The sequence below is a fragment of the Orussus abietinus genome, unplaced genomic scaffold (genome assembly GCF_000612105.2).
Source record: "Orussus abietinus isolate OABI.00-Male unplaced genomic scaffold, Oabi_2.0 scaffold8, whole genome shotgun sequence".
In the NCBI taxonomy this organism is placed as follows: Eukaryota; Metazoa; Arthropoda; class Insecta; order Hymenoptera; family Orussidae; genus Orussus; species Orussus abietinus.
Genome location: NW_019395997.1, coordinates 190,524 through 212,683, shown reverse-complemented (window position 1 = coordinate 212,683; position 22,160 = coordinate 190,524). Strand labels below are relative to the sequence as shown.

Genomic DNA, 22,160 nt, shown 5'->3' with positions numbered 1-22,160 from the left:
CTCTACTGATGCAATTTTCATTTCAGCCTCGATTATGTTAATTAAGTAGACAAAATTAGAGAGTTAATAAACATTTGCAGACGTGATGAATTTAAACAAACACTCCAGTTATGCACCGCATGCTCTCGTTCGGAAGACTAAATAACTACTGGTAAATTAATGAGGCGCAATGTAGTTAATAAAATATTACTTTTATTCACAGGGCGAGAGAGCTTCATTGATATTTGCAAGTAGCGTACCTGATCCTACAAGTTTAATACGATGATTAAAGTTCACGAAAGTGTACACCAGAAATTCACGTATCCTACTTATAGGGTAACACCGTAGAAACCTTATCCTAACGTAACAAATTGTCACAACTTGCCGTCTTTCCACGTCAAAGAACTGTCTTCGTGAACTAAAAAGTGCGTCTTTAAAGGTGAACCTTGTTTCCTGCTAAATAGAGCGTTAGGATTCAGCAAAAGTCCTCAAAGCGTTTTTCCAGAGCGATTTCACCTATTCCCCACAAACGGTCTCTTCGCGTTCGTCTACACGTTCGATAGTTTAAAATGAAACGTAGGAGGTATAAGAAAAAAGAATTAACCCGAGATCCCTGGAATTTCCATGTTCCTAATAACCAGTTAAGGTCACGCAAAGGTGGATGATATATTCCGTCATGCGTCGCAGAACGTCTTTGTCTAGGATTTAAATCAATATACCGTGTCTTTTAAGTTGCAGGCGTAAGGGGAGTGCCTGATGCCGAAGGTGTGAGCTGGAGGGATGTCTAACTGGACCTGAAATTAAGAAAGAAAAATTAAATGACATCAAACAAAAAAAATCAAAAAGAGCATGATCGGGATATCTTCTCACAAATGTAAATGCAAAACCCGAAGAGAACGAGGATATACCTTTTCAGGGCAATGTGCCCCAGGTCCAGGGATCTTGGACTGATCACTGGGTAGCTGGAAACGAGCGCTGATGCTGTAAGCAGGACTCTTCGCCCTAACAGCATCCGGTTTCACAGCTTCGTAGGAACCAGGTCCAGGAACCAGAACGCGATCGTCGGTGAAGACCTTCTGTCTTCCGGAAATCGAGTATGCAGGCGCGGTCTTCTTGTCGCTCTCCTTGGTGCCTCCCAGGGCCGAGGGGATGGTGTAGACATTAGGAGCTACCATGAAGAAAGAAACCCCATTAGAGAGAAATCTTAGTACTAAACCACTTTCCATCTCTTCACTAAACAGAATCAGCCTTTGCGACCTTTGTAAGGGACGTGGCAAACTCTAATGACCGACCGGATTACCTGGGGCATCGTTATATCGGTCCATGGGGGGTCTAAACCCGAAAGTAAATTGGAAAGCTTTCTCGAGCAGCATCATGGCTTTCTCCGGGCTGTAATCTCCAGGTCCTTCAACGTGAAAGTATCGCATGAGTTCCCGTTTAGTCGAAATCACGTGTACGCGAGTTAATAAGGTCTCGAGTCGACCTGCCCTCAATATAGATTTTAAATATTTTTTTTATCCAATATACGTATCGCATACATCCCTGCAGTATTTTTTTCTACGATACCTGGGATATCGTTCGGCTTCTCCGCCGGTCCTTTTCCGCTTAAACTAAACTGCGGACCTCTATCTAAATTCACCTTTTCAGGGGAATAGGTGCCAGGAGCTACAACGAACAGCACGAGACGTGTCAATGTACATCAAGCGGAAGCTGTGCGCTCTGAATAAATTTTCTCTCCTTACCTGGGACACCGTTCGGTTTCTCACCAGCTGGTTTTATACCGAAGCTGTACTGAGGTGAATGGTCCAGATTCACCTTTTCCGGGGAATAAGTTCCAGGTGCTGCGGACCAAGGACATAAAAAACATTGTTACAGAGTCCCTTCGACTTTTACAAGAGCTACTTTTCCCAGAAGAACTTTATTTTCCATCTATTAACTTAAAAGTAGCCCTTGCCGACACAGCACGAGCAACACGAAAGTGAAGACACTCGAGGTATTACGTGACAATGGCTTAAAGGCGGTGTACAGTGAGGAATTAATTAAAAAATGGTGAGAGACGCACGAACTGCACTGAGAAAAAAAATAAGTTGGTTGACTCGAAGAAATATCCAAATTAATACTTTACGCGACTCATGACTCAGATAACGATATAGATATTTGTTTCGGCCAACTAATTTTTTCTTCTCAGGGTGGAGGCAAACGACACTTAAAAGATGTCCTAGCGACGTCGAGGCGATGTTATTAACTGTGCGAGAGAAATTGCAGGTGACGAGTGACTCTTTGAAGAGACACTTTCCACAGACACGAGACACGTTAACACGACACGAGATATTAGTCTACACTCTTTACCTGGGGTATCGCTAGCCTTATACAGTGGCGTCCTTTTACCAAAGCTGTAATAAGGTTTATGTCCCAGATCTACTTTCTCGGGATAGTATCGACCCGGGCCTACCGAGATTCGTTTAAGATTGATTACGATTAGGGTACTTCATGATTAATCCTAACAATTGCTCGATTTTCCTGTCGACCAAACTATTACAAACCTGGATTCTCGTTCGGTTTCGAGGCCATTCCTTTCCCGGATAAACTGTACTGAGGTCCTTTATCGGGGTTGAATTTCTCAGGACTGTACGCATCGGGTCCTAAGGAGAAAATAAGAGAAGTAACTTCCATTTGATTGACCGTTTTGCAACGCTTCTGCAAGGCCTACAGTTATTGACAACGATGCCTAATCCTAAAAAGTGATCGATTTTTTTGCCGATAAAATTATTACAAACCTGGATTCTCGTTTGGTTTTGAGACCATCCCTTTCCCGGATAAACTGTACTGAGGTCCTTTATCGGGGTTGAATTTCTCAGGACTGTACGCGTCGGGTCCTGAGGAGAAAATAAGAGGAGCAATTTCCATTAGATGAACCGCTTTGCAACGCTTCTGGAAGGCCTAAAGTTATCGACAACGATGCTTAATCATAAAAAGTGGTCGATTTTCCTACCCATAAAATTATTACAAACCTGGATTCTCGTTCGGTTTTGAGACCATCCCTTTCCCGGATAAACTGTACTGTGGTCCTTTATCGGGGTTGAATTTCTCAGGACTGTACGCATCGGGCCCTAAGGAGAAAATAAAAGGATCAATTTCCATTAGATTGACCGCTTTGCAGCACTTCTGGAAGGCCTGAAGTTATCGATAACGATGCTTAATCCTAAAAAGTGGTCGATTTTCCTGTCGATAAAATTATTACAAACCTGGATTCTCGTTCGGTTTTGAGGCCATCCCTTTCCCGGATAAACTGTACTGAGGTCCTTTATCGGGGTTGAATTTCTCAGGGCTGTACGTGCCTGGCGCTGGGAAGAAAATGAAAAAAAAAAAGGAAATCTTATGAACGATCGCTTCGCAACACTCCTGGAAAGTCTAGTCGTTGGATAGAGATTTCACCTGGGACGTCGTTACATTTTTCAGGATTTCCTTTTCCACTCAGGCTGAATTCTGGACCCTTGTTCAGGTTGAACTTCTCCGGGGCGTAATCGCCAGGAGCTGCAGGAAAGTCGACGCAAAAAGTGACGAATTTCGCATTGAAATCGCTATTTGCATTTGAATAATCAAACGATCCTTACCTGGGGTGTCGATAGGCTTATCGAGTGAAGCTTTCACCCCGAAACTGTACTGCGGCGTTTTGTTCAGATTCACCTTTTCCGGAGAATAGGTGCCTGGCGCTGTAATTATCCCCATGGATCAATTCCAACGAGGTTTAAAATCATCGGAGATAAAGAAGCGCTCGAAAGAAGGGGACGCGTTCATGAAAAAAGGAGGTCTGTCGTACCTGGCACATCGTTCGGTTTTTCTGGAGCTCCTTTACCGCTTAAACTGTACTGAGGACCCTTGTCAAGGTTCGTTTTTTCTGGACAATAGGTCCCAGGTGCTGCGACAACGAATCGAATCCTCAGAAATCACTTCAAGGAATTAAATAAAATAGAAAATGCAAGATAAAAAAAATTTACCTGGCGTCTCGTTGGGCTTGTCGATGGACGTTCTAAGGCCAAAACTAAATTGCGGTGCTTTGTCAAGGGTTACCTTCTCCGGACAGTACGTGCCAGGTGCTGTAAAACGTGGTTTCATATTGCAACGTTATTAGAAATGTCGAAATAAAAGTAAATAAATTAATCGATAAATAAAATGTATATAAAACGATATAGGGAATCTCTTACCGGGCGTGTCGTTCGGCTTTTCCGAAGGTCTTTTCACGCCAAATGAAAATTGCGGAGCCTTGTCCAGATTCACTTTCTCCGGACAGTAACTACCGGGTGCTGGGAATGACAATAGACGGTTAACGTGCTATCAAGCATTTTCACTCATAAAATACCACGCCAATAATTATCAAAGCCGATCAAGCACGAGGACACTCTCCTTGCCGATTCTCAGACCGCAACATCCCACTTGTCAGCTGAGATCGTTAAACGTTAAACAACACCTCGACAAAAGCAGTACTACAAAAAAGTCACATACACGAGAAGCACATTACATACAGATCGTATACGCAAGATGCACTCGACGATTAAATACAATAACGATTACGTACAATACGGTTACACACATGAGACATGCCACGATGATTACATACATGAGAAGCGCATGACGTTTACAGATATATATGCAGATTTAATATTTAATAACGATGGAATTTCTCTTGTCAGAGGAAGATATCATGCAACGAGAGTCGCAGAGGTCGCACGGTTATTGCAGAAATAAAACCGAATACCTAAACCATGATTAATGATGCTCGCCGTGATAACGCCCCATGATTCGACGATAGGCAGTGATATCTCGATGATCCGTGATAACGACGAGGTATGTGCAACTTCGACAGCCTTAGACAACGGGAAATAAGGTCTACGCCGAATAAAAGATCGTCCTTTTCCGCTGGCCTAAAAATCGTGAGATATTGGACCGAAAAGCCAAGAAAATGGCTGATTCGCCGAATTAAAAGTCAGTTGACTTATCATCCGGAAATTAGTACAAATAAGAGCGTGTCTGTGCACTCATTCCAGGAATAAATTACGCCTTGGGTACCTATCGTGATTTTCGGTCTTAAGTGGAGACAGGATAATCAGATATTCCTCGCAATTTCGTTACATTCGAGTTATTTCAACGAATTACCTCGCAAAGTCGCTCGATTTCGCGATTTCACGCAACCCTGGATAACTGATGATTTAAAGAAAAATAATAGATAAATAATGGAATGATAATGTTATTTACAGGTGATTTAGTTATCTAAGGTTACGTGTTATATTCCCTTGTAATTAGTGAATTACTCACTCGGCCCACGGGCATTGTTAACTAAGCCTGGCTGTTAATGGCTCGTTACTCGTAATCGGGAATAATTAATTAACCAGCAACTATATTTTCTGTATTTACCAGGGACTTCGCTCGGCTTATCCAACACCGATTTTATCCCAAAACTGTACTCGGGAGCTTTTCCCAGATTCACGCTTTCGGGGACATAATCTCCAGGAGCTACATGCCGGAACGTAAATTCATGTACAAAATGTCATATGTATATATACACACACGTGGTCTTTTTCTTTTACACCCGCACCAAATCCCCCTGGTACGTGAAACCGCGTATAAACATATCCAGATTGAGGCATCGGTTCGTTCGATTTTTTCATTCAAATTGTACAAAAAATAAAATAAGTCATGCTTTAGCCCGTACAAGTACAAGAGAAAAATATGTCGAACATATTCTCTAAATCGCAAGTGTCGATTTTGACCTACGTTCAATGATTACGTTGGAGAAAAATTGATTAGCGATTTTCCGTTCACATTCGTTAATAAAAAAAAAACCGCACAAATTTATGCCTCCAATCTGAAGGGAAAATTGATCAAAGGTAATTTCGAGGTCGCAAGTGCCGATTCTAACTCAGTGTCTGGAAAGATAATTTTTTTTCTCGTTTTATACTAAAACCCCGATCTACCCAAGTTTGTCTATCCCTGGATATTTCATTGATATATTAATTAGCCTCTTATCCTAACACCTTACCAGGTGTGGTGCTGGTCTTCTCGGTATGGGTCTTGATGCCGAAGGAGTATTTTGGCGAGCTGTCGGCGATGATCTTCACAGCTTTCTCAGGATTATAGTCACCAGGTGCAGGAGTGTACTCTTGTTTCGCGGATTTCGTCCTCCCGTGCAAGGAGGCGGCAGGTGCGACGTCCTTTCCTGAAATCGAGAAGAATATCATACTTTCCACCTTATCGATAATCTCACCATACTCTTTATTACTAGACAAAGGCATTGAATCGAGGCCGAGATACCCAGTTTACCTTCTCTTAGCTAACTCTAATCGCGCCCGACTCGGCAATTTCGTTAATGAACTCGATATTTTTTAACGACTAATTTTACGTTACAGTGCAAAGCGAGTCACGACATCGGTTTCGTGAATTCCCGGCCACGATCGTTGGTTAGATGGAGAAATGCGGAGGAATTTGTAGTCTAAGGCTGTTCCATTATGGGTTACATCAATTCCTGTGCACTGATACCTCCGACGAGTTTGGTCGATAATGCTACTGACCTCCAGACCAGAGCGAACCCGCCTGGCTTTTCACGAGGTACCGTTCATCTTACATATTTTTTTAATATTCCCGATCTTCCTCGAAGATCAACATTTCTTTATTGAAAATCAAAATCCAAAGAATACCAGGAGGATGAAAAGTCATCTGGAAAGGAACTCACCCTTTGCACTGAGACCTGAGACGTTGTACTGTCCAGGACCCGGACCAGGACTCTCGTTCTTGTTGCTGTGCCTAAAACGGGAATTCAGATCATCGAGCATAAATTAACGTTACAAGGGAGGCTTGAATTAAGTACGCCGAGTTGTCCCTGGGTCAAGTAACGATATTAATAATATTACCTGCTACCGAACGAAAACGCCGGCGCCCTGCCTCGCTTAGACTCCGACACGGGCTTGCCTGGGAAGGGGATAACGCGTTATTTAATTAATTGATAAAAATTCATTATAACGCGTTAAAAGGTATCTCGATAATAGGTACCAGTCATCGGTGGTAAAGTGACGCAAGCTGGCCCAGGACTGCCGAATTCGGCGGCGATGGGTCCTCTCCTCTTGGTCGGGGTCCACGGTCTCTGCGTCATGCCGCCCATTGTATCTTTGTGAAACCAGCTTCTTTTAGAACTCCTACCTGAAATCAAGACCGATAATTAGCGAAAACTTATCTTAGGGACTACTTCTACTTTTCGTAGGGAAATAAGTCGATCCTGGATCTCGGTCGCGGATTGCGCGATACGTGGCCTCGAATCTCAAAGACACGTACGAGTCATGGTTCCCATATAAGAGCATGCCCATGGCGGGCTTTCGCCCACGAGAACGAGGCGAATCGTATGCGGAGCAAAAATCGGTTCGGATGTTCTGCCTCGCCCACGTGATAACGCAGAATTTTCGACAATGTCACGCGAGGATGAAAATCTATACAAAGTCTCGTCGCGTGCGTTCGGCCGCACGGAATGCCTCCGAGACTTTAACAAATCGTTACAATGCTTAGTCAACGCGAAACTAATGTTATCGATAAATTCCTAAACTACAGTAAAATCCCGACCTTATCGAGACCATTGACAGTTACGATTCCCACGATTTGTTAATTTGCTTGCGTTTATCTGGCAAATCTCGCCTCTACCAGGAAACTTCCCTCGCCGCGCCTTTTATGACATCTTGCGATCGACCTGAGTCACGTTCCGATTTGCATTCCCCTGACTTTTGTGTCAGTGATCTTTAAAAAGATATTGATGTCATTGCGAAAGGGAATCTCTCTGAATTGGCGTTCGGGTCGTAATTTACGAGCGCCCGATACGGTGTACGGGCATTTGTAAATGCGATGATGTACTTCAAATACTCTAGATACTCTAGATACTCTACATACTTTACATACTCTGCATTCTCGTTTCAACCCCCAATCGATACCGACGAGGAAGTATTTATGCAGACAAAAGTAGTTAAATGAGGTGTGTCCCAGATGCTGTTACACCGAGATGCATAAATCAGTCGACGACCTTGTGGGCATGTAATCCGAAGTGGAAGCGACTCTTAATCTCCAGAAAATTCTTGCCAGAGGACTTCCAGAGTTCCTAATTGTTGCCTCACAAATAATAGGGGGATATGACATAAGCGAAGTTAAAAAGAGATTACGCCGATATTTCTCTTCTCTGCGAGTGAAGTCATCGAGAGCGTCATGCAGGTATCTATAGAAAACCTTTTCGCTAACCGTGATTTTTTTTTATACAGGTGCCAATTTTCGAGATCTTTGAAGAAAATAAATCGCTTCATCCCCCTGTTATGTATAAATACGTTACATGCAGCGCCGACTGACGAGTATATATAATAAGTTACAGTAAAACCGACCAATGCAATGTGATTATTTTTTTCTTCGTACAGACGCCGATCCTCGATTCCTCGAGGGAAAGAAATCGCAGGGAGACCGGCCATTTCCAGAAATGCGACCTCAAAGTGTACGTCACGTAACGCGTTCTACCAGTGCCTGGGGCATGATTTACAGAATCTTACCAGATAAGGTAAAGACAGCTTTATGTCGCAATCGCAGCGCCCCGTGCGAAATTTCTCATATCGGCGACCACTTATGGTGGTCGAAGAGCATATCGATAAACACCGGCAATTTATAGGGACCATTTTTTACCCCCAACATATTAAATCATCGTATATAATAATTTGTTACTTATTCTTTATTTATTTATGATTTTATAAAACCGAATAAGCTGGACACATATCACACCGCAAGAAAATGAAATAATCCTGAGGAATAATCGAGGATCGTGAAAGAGTATCGGCCAAATACGTTTTTGAACTGGAAATTTAACGGGTATTGCGGTACACTTATCCTGAGAAAGCACGTGCTCGCATGAGCCGACCATTCCGCGCTCCTTTTGCTCCATTTATTGGAACTAATCGAAGGATCCTGCGAAGCAGGAAGTAACCCGATCGTGTAATCCATACTCACTTTGGATAAGGCCAGTGGGGGGGCTCCTTGGAGAAACGTGAAACTTGTGGCCGGACGAGAACCGATCCTTCGAGATACAAATACACAACACACGTCCGTTCGCCGCGAAGTCGCTCGGCAGACTGAGCGCGCTCTTACACCTTCGCGCCGTACCAAGGCCCGCTCCTGCGCGCGCCGCTCTCAGAGTCCTCTAAAGGATGAATTCCCAAATTTGATTCTTTTTTTAATTCATTAATAATAATAATGGCATCTTCGAACTGCAGATAGGAACCTTTCTTTCTCTTCTTCGTCTCCCTTCCCTTTGCGGGATGTTTCTCTTTTCTTTCGTTCCCCTGAAAGTAAAAAAAAATTATTTTCCAGGTTTGTCAAGAGGGACGACGCTTCGAAGGATTCTGAGTGGAAGAGCTATTTAAATCTGCATGTAATCGAAAGTTGCACACTTGTGTCGCACACTGTACGTAAACGATCGGCGGATTATTCTTCTTATCCCAGGGAAAAGTCGCAAGGCCGAAATGCTCGAGGAAGGAGTCCAGAAACGAGGGATTCGCGTGGGTTGCGAAATCAAGCACGTCCAATAAAGGATACGAGATGTCGTAACGAACACACCCATTGGGGTCTGACAATGTTTGCGAGAATCCATTCCGAGATTTTTTCTCCTTTTTTCTCCTTTTTTCATCGACTTACACGGCCGAAGGGTACCGAACAATAAGGAGCGTTCGATTTCGAGGAGGAACGTAGGCAGAACTGTCCTCGCCAAATTTCTCTTGTCCTTTTATCGAAATTTCATGCAAAAATAATTCCCCCTATTACATTCGTCCGAATTTTGTTAAATAACGATTCTAAATTTGACATGAGATGCGTTAAATATAATGAGAAATATAATTGTACAGTGGTAAAATTGTCCAACTTTTTAAAGTCTCAAGTCGAGGTGCTTGAACCTTGAAGACGTGTATCGAAGTATCTCCTCCACCAACAAATCGGCAGAAATAGACGCTCGACTGGCTGAAGAGTTACAATTTTATGACTTAATTGACTCTATAAATTTCTGAGGATCTTCTCGAGTCATTATCTCGAGCACGAGTGCACTATATTCGACACGAGTACGTACTAAAAGAGGGAGTACTCGAATAAAATATCAGGAGTGTAGGATTAAATTTTCGATACACTGTAAATGTCTTTTACGGTGTATAGAGCATGTACACGGTACACGTACGTACGTACACGTACACAGGGTGCCTCCTTCCCTATCAATCAATCTCCGACAGCTTTACAATTAATCCGCTATACACCTCCACCAGATATTCTTCCATACACTATTCTAGGGCAAGTATTTCCTTTTTTTTTTTTAATCCCTCAGAAATTTTGAGAGTCGGAGACATTGCAGCCGCTTTAACCGAGTGCAGGTCTTAACCGCGGATTAAGATGTAGCCAGCTTGTACAATACGACGAAGACTTAATTTCAGCTCGCATATAGTCGGCAGCATAATCCCGACATGGTGTCAGAAGCATACACTATAGAAGCGAGAGTCATTCGATCAGCCTTCCCCTCTCTTCTTCAGCGCTTACTCTATGAAAACGTGCCCGACTGCAAAGTGGCTCAGTCTGGTCAGCGTGATAGCGACAGCCTGTGGAATGTCCTGTTTTTCTCCTTATTAAAAACCAAGTGGTGGGGTCGCAGGTGCATCTGCTTCTGCAGTAAGTTCCCCAGGAGTCCCTTCAAGGGTGCTGATAAGAGAAAACCTGGTATCAGGCCCTCTCCTCAATTTTTTCTCATCTCGAGAGGTGCTCTTCGCGAGAAGGGCCTGGAAGAGAAACCCACCTTCACCTCGGAAACAATCTCTGGTTTTAAATATTAAGTTTAAATTCAGGTTCGACCTAAAATCACTAGTGAAGTGGCGAATGCAGTGTCGGTGAAAACGAGCTGGAATAAAATCTCCGAATCCGCGGTTAAAAAGTTGATCAAAAAAATATATAAGTCCTCAAATCCAGATTTCCTGTTTTATAGAAATTCACGTTTCTCAAGGCGTGAGGGAAAAGTCCTACCCTAATTGGACGTCCGTTAAAAAATTAAGACATTAAAATCCAGGGAATTACGTCCTCATCTTCGAGCTCTCTTACAGCCCAAATTTACTCCAATTTACAATTTTCCAAAAATTACTCTTAATTTTCACGTCTCATCTTCTCGAGCGCTTTGCCTATTTTTTTTTTACACGTCCAGGATTAATTTCATAAATCGTCTTTTCCTATCCTCGTTGCTTGAAACGTTTCTCTGGGTGAGATAATTTAATACGTTGAAATATTAATTAATTGATATGAATGTCTGGTCGAGTCGAGGTGGAAAGTGCAGGTTTTTAGGATTTCTTTGGGCGTGTCTTTCGTCAGTTTCGGACAAGGGAAATAGGATTTACAATGTCTGGTTTTCAGGGCGTGAAATGAAAAAGCGTGGTCGATCGCTAGGCGAAGATTTGCGCGGAAGAGCGACCGGAAGTGTCCATCCGGAAAGGGAATTGTTGCCGTCCCCGATTTTCCGATAGTCATCGAGTCCGGCCATCGCGCCGGGCGTTCCTCGGTCCGCGGAAATGAGAATTTACGTGAATAGGCACATAAATTGTGTCCGCAAAGAGTCGAGGCTGTTTTGAAGCGCATAATCAGTAAAGGCAGCCGGCATCGGTTAAATGATACTTGTGCTCTGACGTGTCGAGGTGACGTCACGAGAGGAGCCTGCACGCCCACGCTCTGTCTTTTGTGCTAAAACTCTACGCTGGGACTCTGCTGCGAACAAAAAGTTCCTTCATCTAGTCGAAAGTCACTTCCTAAGATACCCTGCGGGCCGAAAATCGAGCCGTCGAGGAAGAAATACCGACAAAATCCGAGAAATCCGAAAAATATTGATAACGATCATGGTCTATCGTTATAAAAAAGGACTATTCTTTGAAATAATGGCAGGACTTGCGTTAGGCATTGTACAAATGAGGTTTATATCGCAGCGTATCGGTCATTTTTATGTCAATTTTACAATCGGCGACATAGTCAACCTTCTCAATAAAGAAACACAGAAGGGTCGTCTGTGTAATGAATTGTTAATAAACCTAGATCGATACGCCAGCACGATAAAAAAACATGACGTTTGTCAGCTCGCGTGTCTATCATCTTATAAAGATAGAGATCGCTTAATGTGCTATACTCGTGCAAGTACTATTACTTCGGCTTTCCAAGACGACTCGACCTTTTCCTGCACTTGTCACCATGGATGACACTTGACCCGACTTCCTCTTGCACCTCCTGAAATCAGATTCAATTTCAGACACAGCTACAAAAAGATCAGACCCCTGGTGCTGCTCCTTATCTGTACCTATCAAAAAATGAAAACCAGTGATTTACAGGAAATGTCGTTTTGAATAATTAAATCTCCTGGCATTTCTAGGGTCTCTCCGAAGGCACGATGGAGGCGGAAGAGGAGCTGTTCCAGATGCAGCTGATTCGAGAGGAAAACCCGAGTTTGTACAAGGTGCTCCTGGAAAACCTGCGAGCAAGGCGATTCGCGGTTTTCAAAAGCCTGGCCACCCGGGCTTTGAACAAATACCCGCCGAGTATCGACATCAACTACGTGTTCCCCGGGTTCGAGGGGAAAACCTTCCTCGACATCGCTTGTTGCGAGGGCTACGAGGAGTTCGTCAGACTTCTGTTGGAACTGGGAGCAGATCCGAACCGGGTGAACAAGGCGCACAATCGAGCACCTTTGCACTTCGCCACCGAAGCAGGATTCCCTGAAGTGGTGGGGGTTCTCCTGAAGGACCCGGGGATCAACCCAAACCTGGAGGTAGCTCGCAGGTAATACCATGCATTCATGTTGGTATAATATACATTCGTACGGTTATTCGAAAGAACTCTTACCTACAGGACGCCCCTTCACATAGCGGTAAGGAGGAACGACCTGAGATGCGCCGAGCTGCTGCTGGACCGCAACGCCAGCCCCAACATCCCCAACAGCAAAGGAGCCTCCGCCCTGCACCTTGCGGCGACCAGCGGCCACGAGGAAATGGTCCGACTAATTCTTTGCAAATCCAGGCTAGCCCCAGACCTGGACAGCTTCAAGGATGCGCGAAAGCAGACCACCAGGCACGTCCTGGAGAGACAGTTCCCTGACCTCGTGCTGCCTCCTCGACTCCAAGGCAAGGTCGATTCGAACCTCCTGCGGTACTTCCTCGACGCAAACGACCAGGCCAACTTTACGGAAAGCCTGGCAAAACTGGAGGAGGACGTAGCCATTGACACCGACGAATTGCTCAAGATCGCCGCCGAGCACGATCTCTGCGACGCCGTCCGGGAGTTGCTGAAGAGGGAAGACTCCTCCTCGAACCGCATCGACGCTGCCGTCTGCGCCGTCAAAAAGGGCCATTATAAAGTCCTGAAGGAGCTGCTGGACTTCGGAGTCGACCTCTCCAGCGGCAGGTTGGTCATCCTCGCATGCCAGGAACTCGCCATGCCCTGCAGGAGTGGTCCTGACCACAACTTCGACCGGATAAACTGCCTGAAGCTCATCCTCGCGCAGCCCGATGTCAGCGTCAGGTGCGAGGACGGTAGGTTCGGACTTTTGCGCGTAGAGAATTGTTATTTGAGAATTAGCAACGGGATGTCTAAAAGTGGACGGAATTTTTCACACGGTATTTGGATAGTTGACGAAGTCGCGACCATGAGACCCGCCATCGTATCTCGTTACTCGGATTAAAGTAGCCTTAATGACTTTAGTAAAATCGTGTCAACGAGGAGCTCATCCGCTTAGTCTCCAAGTGATGCAAATCCACCTCCTCGTAATCTCGAGAGCTCTGGGAAAGTTCGCCGCGTGTAAAATGAACCGCATTGTGCAATGAACAAAGAACAAGAAAGAAGTTTCCAAACATGCCTTGAAACATTTTAAGGCTTCTAGCCAATGAACCAAAAATCTCAATTAAACGTAAATCTAAAATAGTTCCTACGCTCAACCAAACTCGATCTCATTACATTACATTAACCAAAGAATTTCGTCACATCGGCGAATAAACCTAATCGATGACAATCAATTTCAGATAAGGGAAACAGTCCCCTTCACTACGCAGCAAGAGCGGAATCGAGCGAAGCAGTACGTCTCCTCTTAAAGGCTGGAAGCTACATCGGTCACGGGAACATCCTGGGAATTCCCCCACTGGCGCACCTGTCTCCAGAGATTTTATCCGAATACCTGGACGAGTGTCTTCAGGCTAGCAAAGAGCGGACCGACGACTACGAGGTGGGGTTCAATTACCAATGCTTGATGCCGCACACGGTTTCCTTAGAGGGCGAGAAGGACCTCCTCTTGACCCGGGAACCCGAAGTGACGGTGCCACGCACGACGGAGATGGACCCTCTGCGTTACATAGCCACCCACGGTGCCCTGAAACACCTGTTGAAGCACCCATTGCTCTCATCCTTCCTCTACCTGAAGTGGCACAGGATCCGCCACGCCTTGTACGCGAATTTCGTGATATACGTGATATTTTACCTCCTACTGAATACTTACATTCTTTGCTCCGCGTGCAGTGTATCAGAGTTTAACGCAACTCGAACAAACGACACGGTTCTCGTCGACGTCCGCCCGGGTGGCGGACTCTGGAGTCTGACGCTATCGGCGTTGATCATCCTATCGATCCGGGAAATTGTCCAAGTAATCTCTTCCCCGTGCCACTACGTCTACAGCCTAGAAAACTGGCTCGAGGTGACGCTCCTGGGTATCGGATTCGTGCTTCTGCGCATCTCCAGCGCACAGCTGGCAGCGGTCGCGATTTTGCTCTCCGCCTGGGAGCTGGTGATCCTGATGGGTCAGCACCCACGGATGTCCACCGGCATCGAGATGTTCAAGACGGTCTCGCTGAACTTTGCTCGTTTCCTCCTGCCCTACGCCTTTCTGATCCTGGCCTTTGCCCTGGCCTTCTTCACGCTCTTCAAGGACGCCGACGACCCCAACTTCCCCAATCTCGGGCGCTCGCTCTTCAAGACCGTCATCATGCTCACCGGCGAGTTCGAAGCCGGGGAAATCCCCTTCCCGGCGCACCCTGTACTCAGCCACCTCGTCTTCGTGCTCTTCGTCTTCCTCATTGCCATCGTCCTGTTTAACTTGCTGAACGGTCTGGCCGTCAGCGACACAGCTGAGATCCTGGGGAAGGCGGAGTTGGTCGGCCTCATCTGCAGGGCCAAGCTCATCGGCTACGCCGAGAGCGTTGCCGTAGGTTCCCCATTCTTTGGGGAACCTAAGTGTTGCTGCGCCTTCGTCAACGCCACCAGGTCCTTCAGGATGAACCCCTTGATCTTCCTCGCCAAGAGGATGCTCTTCTTCCCGAAGTACATACCCCTGGGAAAAATCACCGTCCTACCGTACCGAGGGAACGAGATCCGCATCCAGGGGAGGACCTTGAAGAGCCGCAAGTGCAACGTTCTCAGGATGGACCGCGACATCGTGACTCGTGCCAGAGAGGTCCTGGCTCGCAGGGGCCGCGTCTCCGAGAACGACAAGATCCTGGCTGAGCTGGACCTGGTGAAGGGGAGACTGGACAAGCTGGAGTCTCTCCTGGAGAGCATCAAGGCTGCCCTGGATAATAACAACGTCGGCAATAAGGAACAGGGCTGAGTCGCCTTGAAGATGCCTCTTGTGTTCAAACTTTCGCCTGCCTGGTCGCGGGTGCTCGACTTTTGCATCGCTTCAACCTCTTCGTGTCTCTCCGCAATATTGAGAAATAATGGAAATCCAGTCGGGAGACTCGGATATGGAGGTATTCGCTCTTGTGTGCTCGTTGTGTTGACAGTTGGCGTAAAGAAACTCGGTTGCGACCAAGCGACTGTGTCTGTATTTGCTGTGGAACGCAGCCGAGTTTCCCGCTCACCTGAGCGTGTCTCTTGAGACTTTCTGCTCGAGTATTACGAATTCTTGCGTTATCTCTTGCTAGCTCAAACTGTTATCCGATTCTGTAAAATGGTTTCTGTAAACGTTGTGCTGGGATTATTGGAAAATTCTGATCGACTTGCGCCTCCTCCATGTAACGTGCAATCCACCTGACACTGTGGATACAAAAGCACGTGTTAAAAGTCTATCTGAAAGTATTATATACAGCCTGGAACAATTATATTTATATACCTGTAATGTCATTTATGACGTCTGTGACATGGTTCCTTGTCAAGCCTGTCCATTGACTCAAAATGTCAACGTAAGCAATACTACACGACCGATGTTCGTATCTGCCATTTTATCGAAGATTACCCTGTTAACATATAAAGATATATTTCTTACAGTAATTACGATTATTCTCTAAGGTTTAACTTAGAAACGCACATGACTGCCAAACGAATCGCAAGTAAAATTTCTAAATCATTGCCTTACCCGTACCTTGACATTTCTAATGACTGTAAAAGTATTCATCGATTTGTTTTTTATACTTATACGCTAGATCCAAGCTTTGGACGTTTTTTTTTTACAAACCAATGTCGTTTAAGTATTTATATAACAATTAATTTAGTCGTTTGTACATCGAGTAACAGGGAGTCGTCACCTCCGGAGGTGGTGCATTGCTGTTGTATTTTTAATTAATAATTACAATTATTATGTTGTTGATGAAAGAGCTACATCGTTACTCTCCAAGCAGTAGTTAGAATACCTATGGGTGGTTTGTAAAGTCTGTATATGCGTCGAACGAATTTATTACTGTTTAATCGAGTTACTTCCCTATTCCATTGTTGCGTATAAATATATTACAATTAAGGTTTTATTGTACACTCGTACAAAAATTTCCCTATTTATATGAAGTGTTCCTCTGATTCTTTTAACTGCCTGATTTTATTAACGCGCAGGGCGCGTTTCTCGCAACACTCAACGCTACGAATTTCTCACTCAAAAATGTATTTGGCTCGAAACTCTACCAAATTTCTTGATTCGTTTCATAAACCTCTCGAATGAGTTGTCTTCGTGGATATAGGGGACCTGGCATAAAGTGGTATCAGTAGTCGTAAAACTATGTCCGAACGTGGCGCCAGATTTGTATAGGTTTTCCTACTTTTTACATTCAGACTAAAATGAAAAAGGAAGCCTAAGATCAAAATTCCACACAGAATACATCTTCGAATTATTTTGTGGGTCAAAATTAAAAATGTTTAATTTGTCATAACCTCTGATGATAAAGCAGAGTTTCATTACCGTTTGAAAACTCAACGGTCAAAATCTTATCGTTGGAATTTTCTTTTAACCGTTTCACTGACTATGATAATCATTACATTTGCTAGTATCTCAGCCATTTTTTAGACTTATCCCTGTTTGATATCAGTATAATTTAAAATTTTACTTTTTAGATAACAGCGCCACTCACAGTGAACTATTCTAGGGAATTCGGTTGTTTTATGAGGAGTTTCATTCCTGAATGGTGATTTCACTGCTACATCGCCTCCGCCTCTCGAATTTCGGAACAGCAGACCAATTTGACACGTACTTGATTCGTGCCGTTCGTGTTTCATGTGCCGAAACTGTTGAAAATAGTCTTATAGTATATTTCCCACATTTTTAATAGTCAGGTATGGAAACGTTAGTCAGTGCATCGGAAATTAGGAATTAGCGATTTAAGTGGGTTTCTGTGTGGTGTGAATATAATCTACCTTTAATGCCTGACATTCATATGCCAATGTAAACTGTCTATATAATTGCAACACGTTATTTTTTCCAGGTTCAATTTTGGTGATGCCACTCGAACACGCTTACCTGTAACATTAGACAGACCTCGAGGAACGAATTTTGAACAAATAAGAAAAATGAGTACCGTGGCCGAACAGCCGTGTTACACCATTATCAATATAGCATCGGATACCGAACCGTTGAATGAACTGCAATTGAAGCATGATCTAGAAAAAGGAGATGTTCAGACAAAAGTCGATGCACTGAAGAAGACGATACATATGATTCTCAGTGGTGAAAGGCTCCCCGGACTTCTAATGACTATTATCAGATTCGTCCTGCCTTTGCAGGATCATACGATTAAGAAACTTCTGCTGATATTTTGGGAAATTGTTCCTAAGACATCACCGGATGGCAAGCTGCTCCAAGAAATGATTTTGGTATGTGACGCTTATAGGAAAGATCTACAACATCCAAATGAGTTCGTTAGGGGATCTACTCTTAGGTATGCATAAACTTTTGCATGAAAAAGTTTCAATTTTTATAGCGAAAGATACTTTATTCGTTCACGTGACTAGTATACTCATTGAAAATAAGTATTTCCTTGTGACGAATGCATCCATTGAACGCCATTATGGGGTTAAAGATAGAAATGTCGTAAGTGAAACGAACCCGAACTGTTTTAATTTTTACGTAAGAAATTGTTTCCCAGGTTTTTGTGTAAGTTGAAAGAACCGGAGCTTCTCGAACCCCTAATGCCACCAATAACTACATGTCTTGAGCATCGACATTCGTATGTTCGCCGTAATGCAATCTTGGCCATTTTCACAATTTATCGGAATTTTGAGTTCTTGATACCCGATGCTCCAGAGCTGATCGCCAAATATCTAGAAGGAGAACAAGATATGTCCTGTAGGAGAAATGCATTTTTAATGTTACTGCATGCCGATCAAAGCAGAGCATTGGCTTACTTAGCTGCGTGTTTGGATCAAGTGCCCAGTTTTGGAGATATACTGCAACTGGTTATAGTCGAATTGATCTATAAGGTGAACTAATGAGACTAAATCAAACTACAAAAATATTATCTTTTAACGCATCAAGTACTGTATCGATTCTATGAGAATTGAATAGAATTATCCATAATCCGCGTTTAATGTATTAAGAACGGTGACAACGAAATAATATTATCCATTGAAAACTAGGAGAATGTTATTTTTTATTTCAACAGGTGTGTCTTGCCAATTCATCCGAAAGAGCAAGATTTATCCGTTGCATTTACAGTCTATTAAATTCACCCAGTGCAGCAGTTCGTTACGAAGCAGCTGGCACTTTAGTGACTTTATCCAGTGCTCCGACAGCGATAAAAGCTGCTGCATCGTGTTACATTGAGTTAGTTGTCAAGGAAAGTGACAACAATGTCAAATTGATAGTCCTTGATCGTCTCATAGCCATGAAGGATAGCCCTGCCCATGAAAGAGTCCTTCAGGACCTTGTCATGGATATCCTTCGAGTATTAGGTACGTTAACAGTTAAATAGAATAACATATATTTTATCTTCGCAAATGTGAACAGTGTACAAAATGTATTTTATCCTACAGGTTCTCCAGCTCTGGAAGTCAGGACGAAGGCGTTAGCTCTTGCGATGGATTTGGTAACAACGCGTACCATAGAAGAAATGGTACAGTTGTTGAAGAAAGAAGTATTGAGAACTGCCGGTGGCGAACACGAAGATGCTGGCAGATACAGACAACTCCTTGTGAGAACTCTTCATGCATGCTCTATCAAATTCCCTGATGTCGCAGCAACTGTCATTCCTGTCTTAACCGACTTCCTTTCTGAGAATAACGAGGCTGCTGCCACAGATGTATTAGTATTCGTTCGCGAAGCCATTCAACGATTCGAACCCCTAAGACCGCTAATCGTAGAAAAATTACTGGAGGTAAATAATCCATTGTTGATACATAAATATAAAATAAATCATACAATCTTCCAGTGACACTACAAAAAATTGTTTTAACTTCTAGGTGTTTCCTCAAATTCGCTCCGTCAAGGTCCACAGGGCGGCTCTGTGGATTCTAGGTGAATATGCAACTTCGAAGGACGACATCGAAGCAGTAATGAGTCGTATAAGAGCTGCTTTAGGAGAATTGCCACTTATCGATGCTGAAAATAAACGACAAGCTGGTGAAAAGCAGCCTGAAGATGGGACCGCCCAAATTGCACCGGCACAGCTAGTTACCTCCGATGGAACGTATGCGACTCAGAGTGCCTTCAGCACAGCAACTGCGGGTTTGTTCATTTTGTTTCGATTAATTTTATAGTAGTCCGTGCGTATATAATTGACCTGTGACGAGTGAAATAATTTGAAAAATTCAATTATTCAGGGAAGAAAGATGAGAAACGTCCTCTGTTGGTGCAGTACATGATGGATGGAGATTTCTTCATCGGCGCATCATTAGCCACTACTCTGGCGAAACTTGCTCTCCGTTACAAAACTCTTGAGAAGGATGCTAAGAAGAGCAACAGACTGCAAGCTGAAACTATGCTTGTCATGTCTAGCGTTCTTCAACTGGGTCGATCTGGACTGCCTTCAAAGGCAATGACTCATGATGATGCCGAAAGGGTATCTCTATGTTTGAGAGCTTTGGCATGTCCTACACCGCTTGTGCAAAGCGTCTTCACCGAAGGTTGTCGCGAGGCCCTTGGCAGGATGCTGACTGCGAAAGCTGAGGAAGATTCGCAGAAACAAAAGGTACCACGATTACGTGTCCTTTTTTTATTTCTGATTATAAACTCATGATTAAATTACTAGAAAACCACATTATCGAGAACTGTCGAAAGAACGTCTAATCAACGGCTACATTTAATTCCTAGGCTAAGGAAAAGCCTGGCAGTATCGTGCAAGTGGACGACGCGATACAATTTTTGCAACTGAACCGCAGTTCCGATTTAACCGGAGGTGCTGGAGACGTCTTCGAGCAAAGTCTCAGTGCTGCCGTGGTTGGCAGACCTGGAGCCGGAGGAGACGTTCCAGCTCCAAACGCTCTGAGCAAAGTTACCCAATTGACCGGATTCTCGGACCCTGTTTACGCCGAAGCCTTGGTTCACGTCAATCAGTACGACATTGTTCTTGACGTCTTGATTGTCAATCAAACGGAAGATACCTTGCAAAACTGCACCTTGGAACTCGCCACCATGGGTGATCTAAAACTGGTGGAAAGACCCCAGCCGATTGTTCTTGCTCCTAGGGACTTTGCTAGTATCAAGGCCAACGTGAAGGTTGCCTCCACCGAAAATGGCATTATTTTTGGGAATATTGGTAAGCGTCGATTGCACAACCGACGACCTGTACAAGAAACTGCAATACATGCTCATTGATCGTTCATCGGGTTATGTCGTTTCAGTGTACGACATTTCTGGAGCAGGCTCTGACAGAAGCGTTGTCGTTTTGAATGACATTCACATCGATATCATGGATTACATCGTACCGGCGACATGCACCGATGCTGAGTTTCGACAAATGTGGGCCGAGTTCGAGTGGGAGAACAAAGTGTCCGTTAATACCACGCTTTCGGATTTGAGAGAATATCTTGCCCACTTGTTGAAGTCTACCAACATGCGCTGTCTCACGCCAGAAAAAGTAAATATCCGCAAAGCGACGTTTTAGGAGAAGTCGGAATATCGTGCACAGACTACGTTGACGTTAATTATCATTTTCTACTCATCCATAGGCTCTGTCTGGACAATGCGGATTTATGGCGGCGAACATGTACGCGAAGTCCATTTTCGGCGAGGATGCTTTGGCCAACTTGTCTATAGAAAAACCGATGAACAAGTCGGACGCTCCCGTGGTCGGGCACATCAGAATCAGAGCCAAAAGCCAAGGAATGGCTCTGTCTCTCGGAGATAAAATCAACTCCACGCAAAAAGGGCCTCAGAGCAAAGTTGTTCAAGCTGCTTAATATACGTTCTTCGCTAACAAGGACCACCCTGTATTTTAGATCACTCGAGACTCGGATTGAGTCGACCGCGATTAGGGCGATAATTTTTTTATAAGTGTCGTCCGGAAACGATAACGAGACTCTTTGGTCTTCACGTCCATTCATGTTATTCACGAGAGAGTTGGATCAAGATCCAACACATTCTACCGCGTTAAGACGCGATATTTTTACGGACTCGTATGAGTATGTACACAACGGGCGCATATATGCGGAATGACCTATGTACCGCTAGATGAAGGAATAAAAATATATATGTACCATTCCTTCGACTAATTGTTTCACCGTGATTTCGTGCGCTAATTAAAACCTTAGCAAATACAAATTACGTCAATTTCTAGTTCTTATGTACGCCATAATTTTTTGAAGCAACTTTTGCCGATGGCGAGTAGGAACAGCCCTGAAGAGTCGCTTCGCGGTTCTTATACTAGACCTGCGTAAATTCAATTACGAAGCTTAACCGAGACCCGGTTTACTCGGCCGTGCATTTCCGAGCTGAG

General features: G+C 44.2%; 3 protein-coding genes across 4 annotated transcripts; 2 read left to right on the top strand and 1 right to left on the bottom strand.

Moving 5' to 3' along the window:
- Window positions 1-236: 236 nt before the first annotated feature.
- Window positions 237-9,132, bottom strand: LOC105699533 (mucin-1). The gene is made up of 21 exons (XM_012424614.1): window positions 8,998-9,132; window positions 7,024-7,170; window positions 6,885-6,942; window positions 6,707-6,777; window positions 6,017-6,193; window positions 5,392-5,490; window positions 4,185-4,283; window positions 3,978-4,076; window positions 3,800-3,898; window positions 3,594-3,692; window positions 3,415-3,513; window positions 3,225-3,323; window positions 2,991-3,089; window positions 2,757-2,855; window positions 2,523-2,621; window positions 2,329-2,427; window positions 1,722-1,820; window positions 1,546-1,644; window positions 1,280-1,384; window positions 888-1,147; window positions 237-773 (listed from the first exon to the last, which is right to left on the bottom strand). The coding sequence occupies exons 2-21, from the start codon at window positions 7,130-7,132 to the stop codon at window positions 690-692; spliced, it is 2,151 nt and encodes a 716-aa protein (XP_012280037.1). The 5' UTR covers window positions 7,133-7,170; window positions 8,998-9,132; the 3' UTR covers window positions 237-689.
- Window positions 9,133-10,610: 1,478 nt separating this feature from the next.
- LOC105699532 (transient receptor potential cation channel protein painless) lies at window positions 10,611-16,739 on the top strand. The gene is made up of 4 exons (XM_012424612.2): window positions 10,611-10,692; window positions 12,422-12,828; window positions 12,898-13,577; window positions 14,064-16,739. Exons 2-4 carry the CDS (start codon window positions 12,440-12,442, stop codon window positions 15,635-15,637), a joined length of 2,643 nt encoding a protein of 880 aa, XP_012280035.1. The 5' UTR covers window positions 10,611-10,692; window positions 12,422-12,439; the 3' UTR covers window positions 15,638-16,739.
- Window positions 16,740-17,452: 713 nt separating this feature from the next.
- Window positions 17,453-21,923, top strand: LOC105699531 (coatomer subunit beta). Of its 2 annotated transcripts, none has more exons than XM_012424610.2 (10): window positions 17,453-17,565; window positions 17,715-18,167; window positions 18,375-18,708; window positions 18,891-19,179; window positions 19,261-19,601; window positions 19,687-19,951; window positions 20,047-20,414; window positions 20,537-20,981; window positions 21,067-21,302; window positions 21,394-21,923. In XM_012424610.2, the coding sequence occupies exons 2-10, from the start codon at window positions 17,800-17,802 to the stop codon at window positions 21,622-21,624; spliced, it is 2,877 nt and encodes a 958-aa protein (XP_012280033.1). In that variant the 5' UTR covers window positions 17,453-17,565; window positions 17,715-17,799; the 3' UTR covers window positions 21,625-21,923. The 2 variants fall into 2 exon arrangements, with proteins under 2 accessions (XP_012280033.1, XP_012280034.1); XM_012424611.2 differs by having other exon boundaries at window positions 17,453-17,614.
- Window positions 21,924-22,160: the final 237 nt, after the last annotated feature.

What these genes read in the sequence shown, in the direction of transcription:
- LOC105699532 (XM_012424612.2), top strand. Translation starts at nt 12,440, where the DNA reads ATGGAGGCGGAAGAGGAGCTGTTCCAGATGCAGCTGATTCGAGAGGAA. An exon ending in AACCTGGAGGTAGCTCGCAG is followed by an intron (nt 12,829 to 12,897) that starts GTAATACCATGC and finishes TCTTACCTACAG; the next exon opens with GACGCCCCTTCACATAGCGG. An exon ending in CAGCGTCAGGTGCGAGGACG is followed by an intron (nt 13,578 to 14,063) that starts GTAGGTTCGGAC and finishes AATCAATTTCAG; the next exon opens with ATAAGGGAAACAGTCCCCTT.
- LOC105699533 (XM_012424614.1), bottom strand. Translation starts at nt 7,132, where the DNA reads ATGGGCGGCATGACGCAGAGACCGTGGACCCCGACCAAGAGGAGAGGA. An exon ending in GAAGACCAGCACCACACCTG is followed by an intron (nt 5,491 to 6,016) that starts GTAAGGTGTTAG and finishes TCCGGCATGTAG; the next exon opens with CTCCTGGAGATTATGTCCCC. An exon ending in AAAGCCGAACGACACGCCCG is followed by an intron (nt 4,077 to 4,184) that starts GTAAGAGATTCC and finishes CACGTTTTACAG; the next exon opens with CACCTGGCACGTACTGTCCG.
- LOC105699531 (XM_012424610.2), top strand. Translation starts at nt 17,800, where the DNA reads ATGAGTACCGTGGCCGAACAGCCGTGTTACACCATTATCAATATAGCA. An exon ending in GTTAGGGGATCTACTCTTAG is followed by an intron (nt 18,168 to 18,374) that starts GTATGCATAAAC and finishes ATTGTTTCCCAG; the next exon opens with GTTTTTGTGTAAGTTGAAAG. An exon ending in TAGTCGAATTGATCTATAAG is followed by an intron (nt 18,709 to 18,890) that starts GTGAACTAATGA and finishes TTATTTCAACAG; the next exon opens with GTGTGTCTTGCCAATTCATC.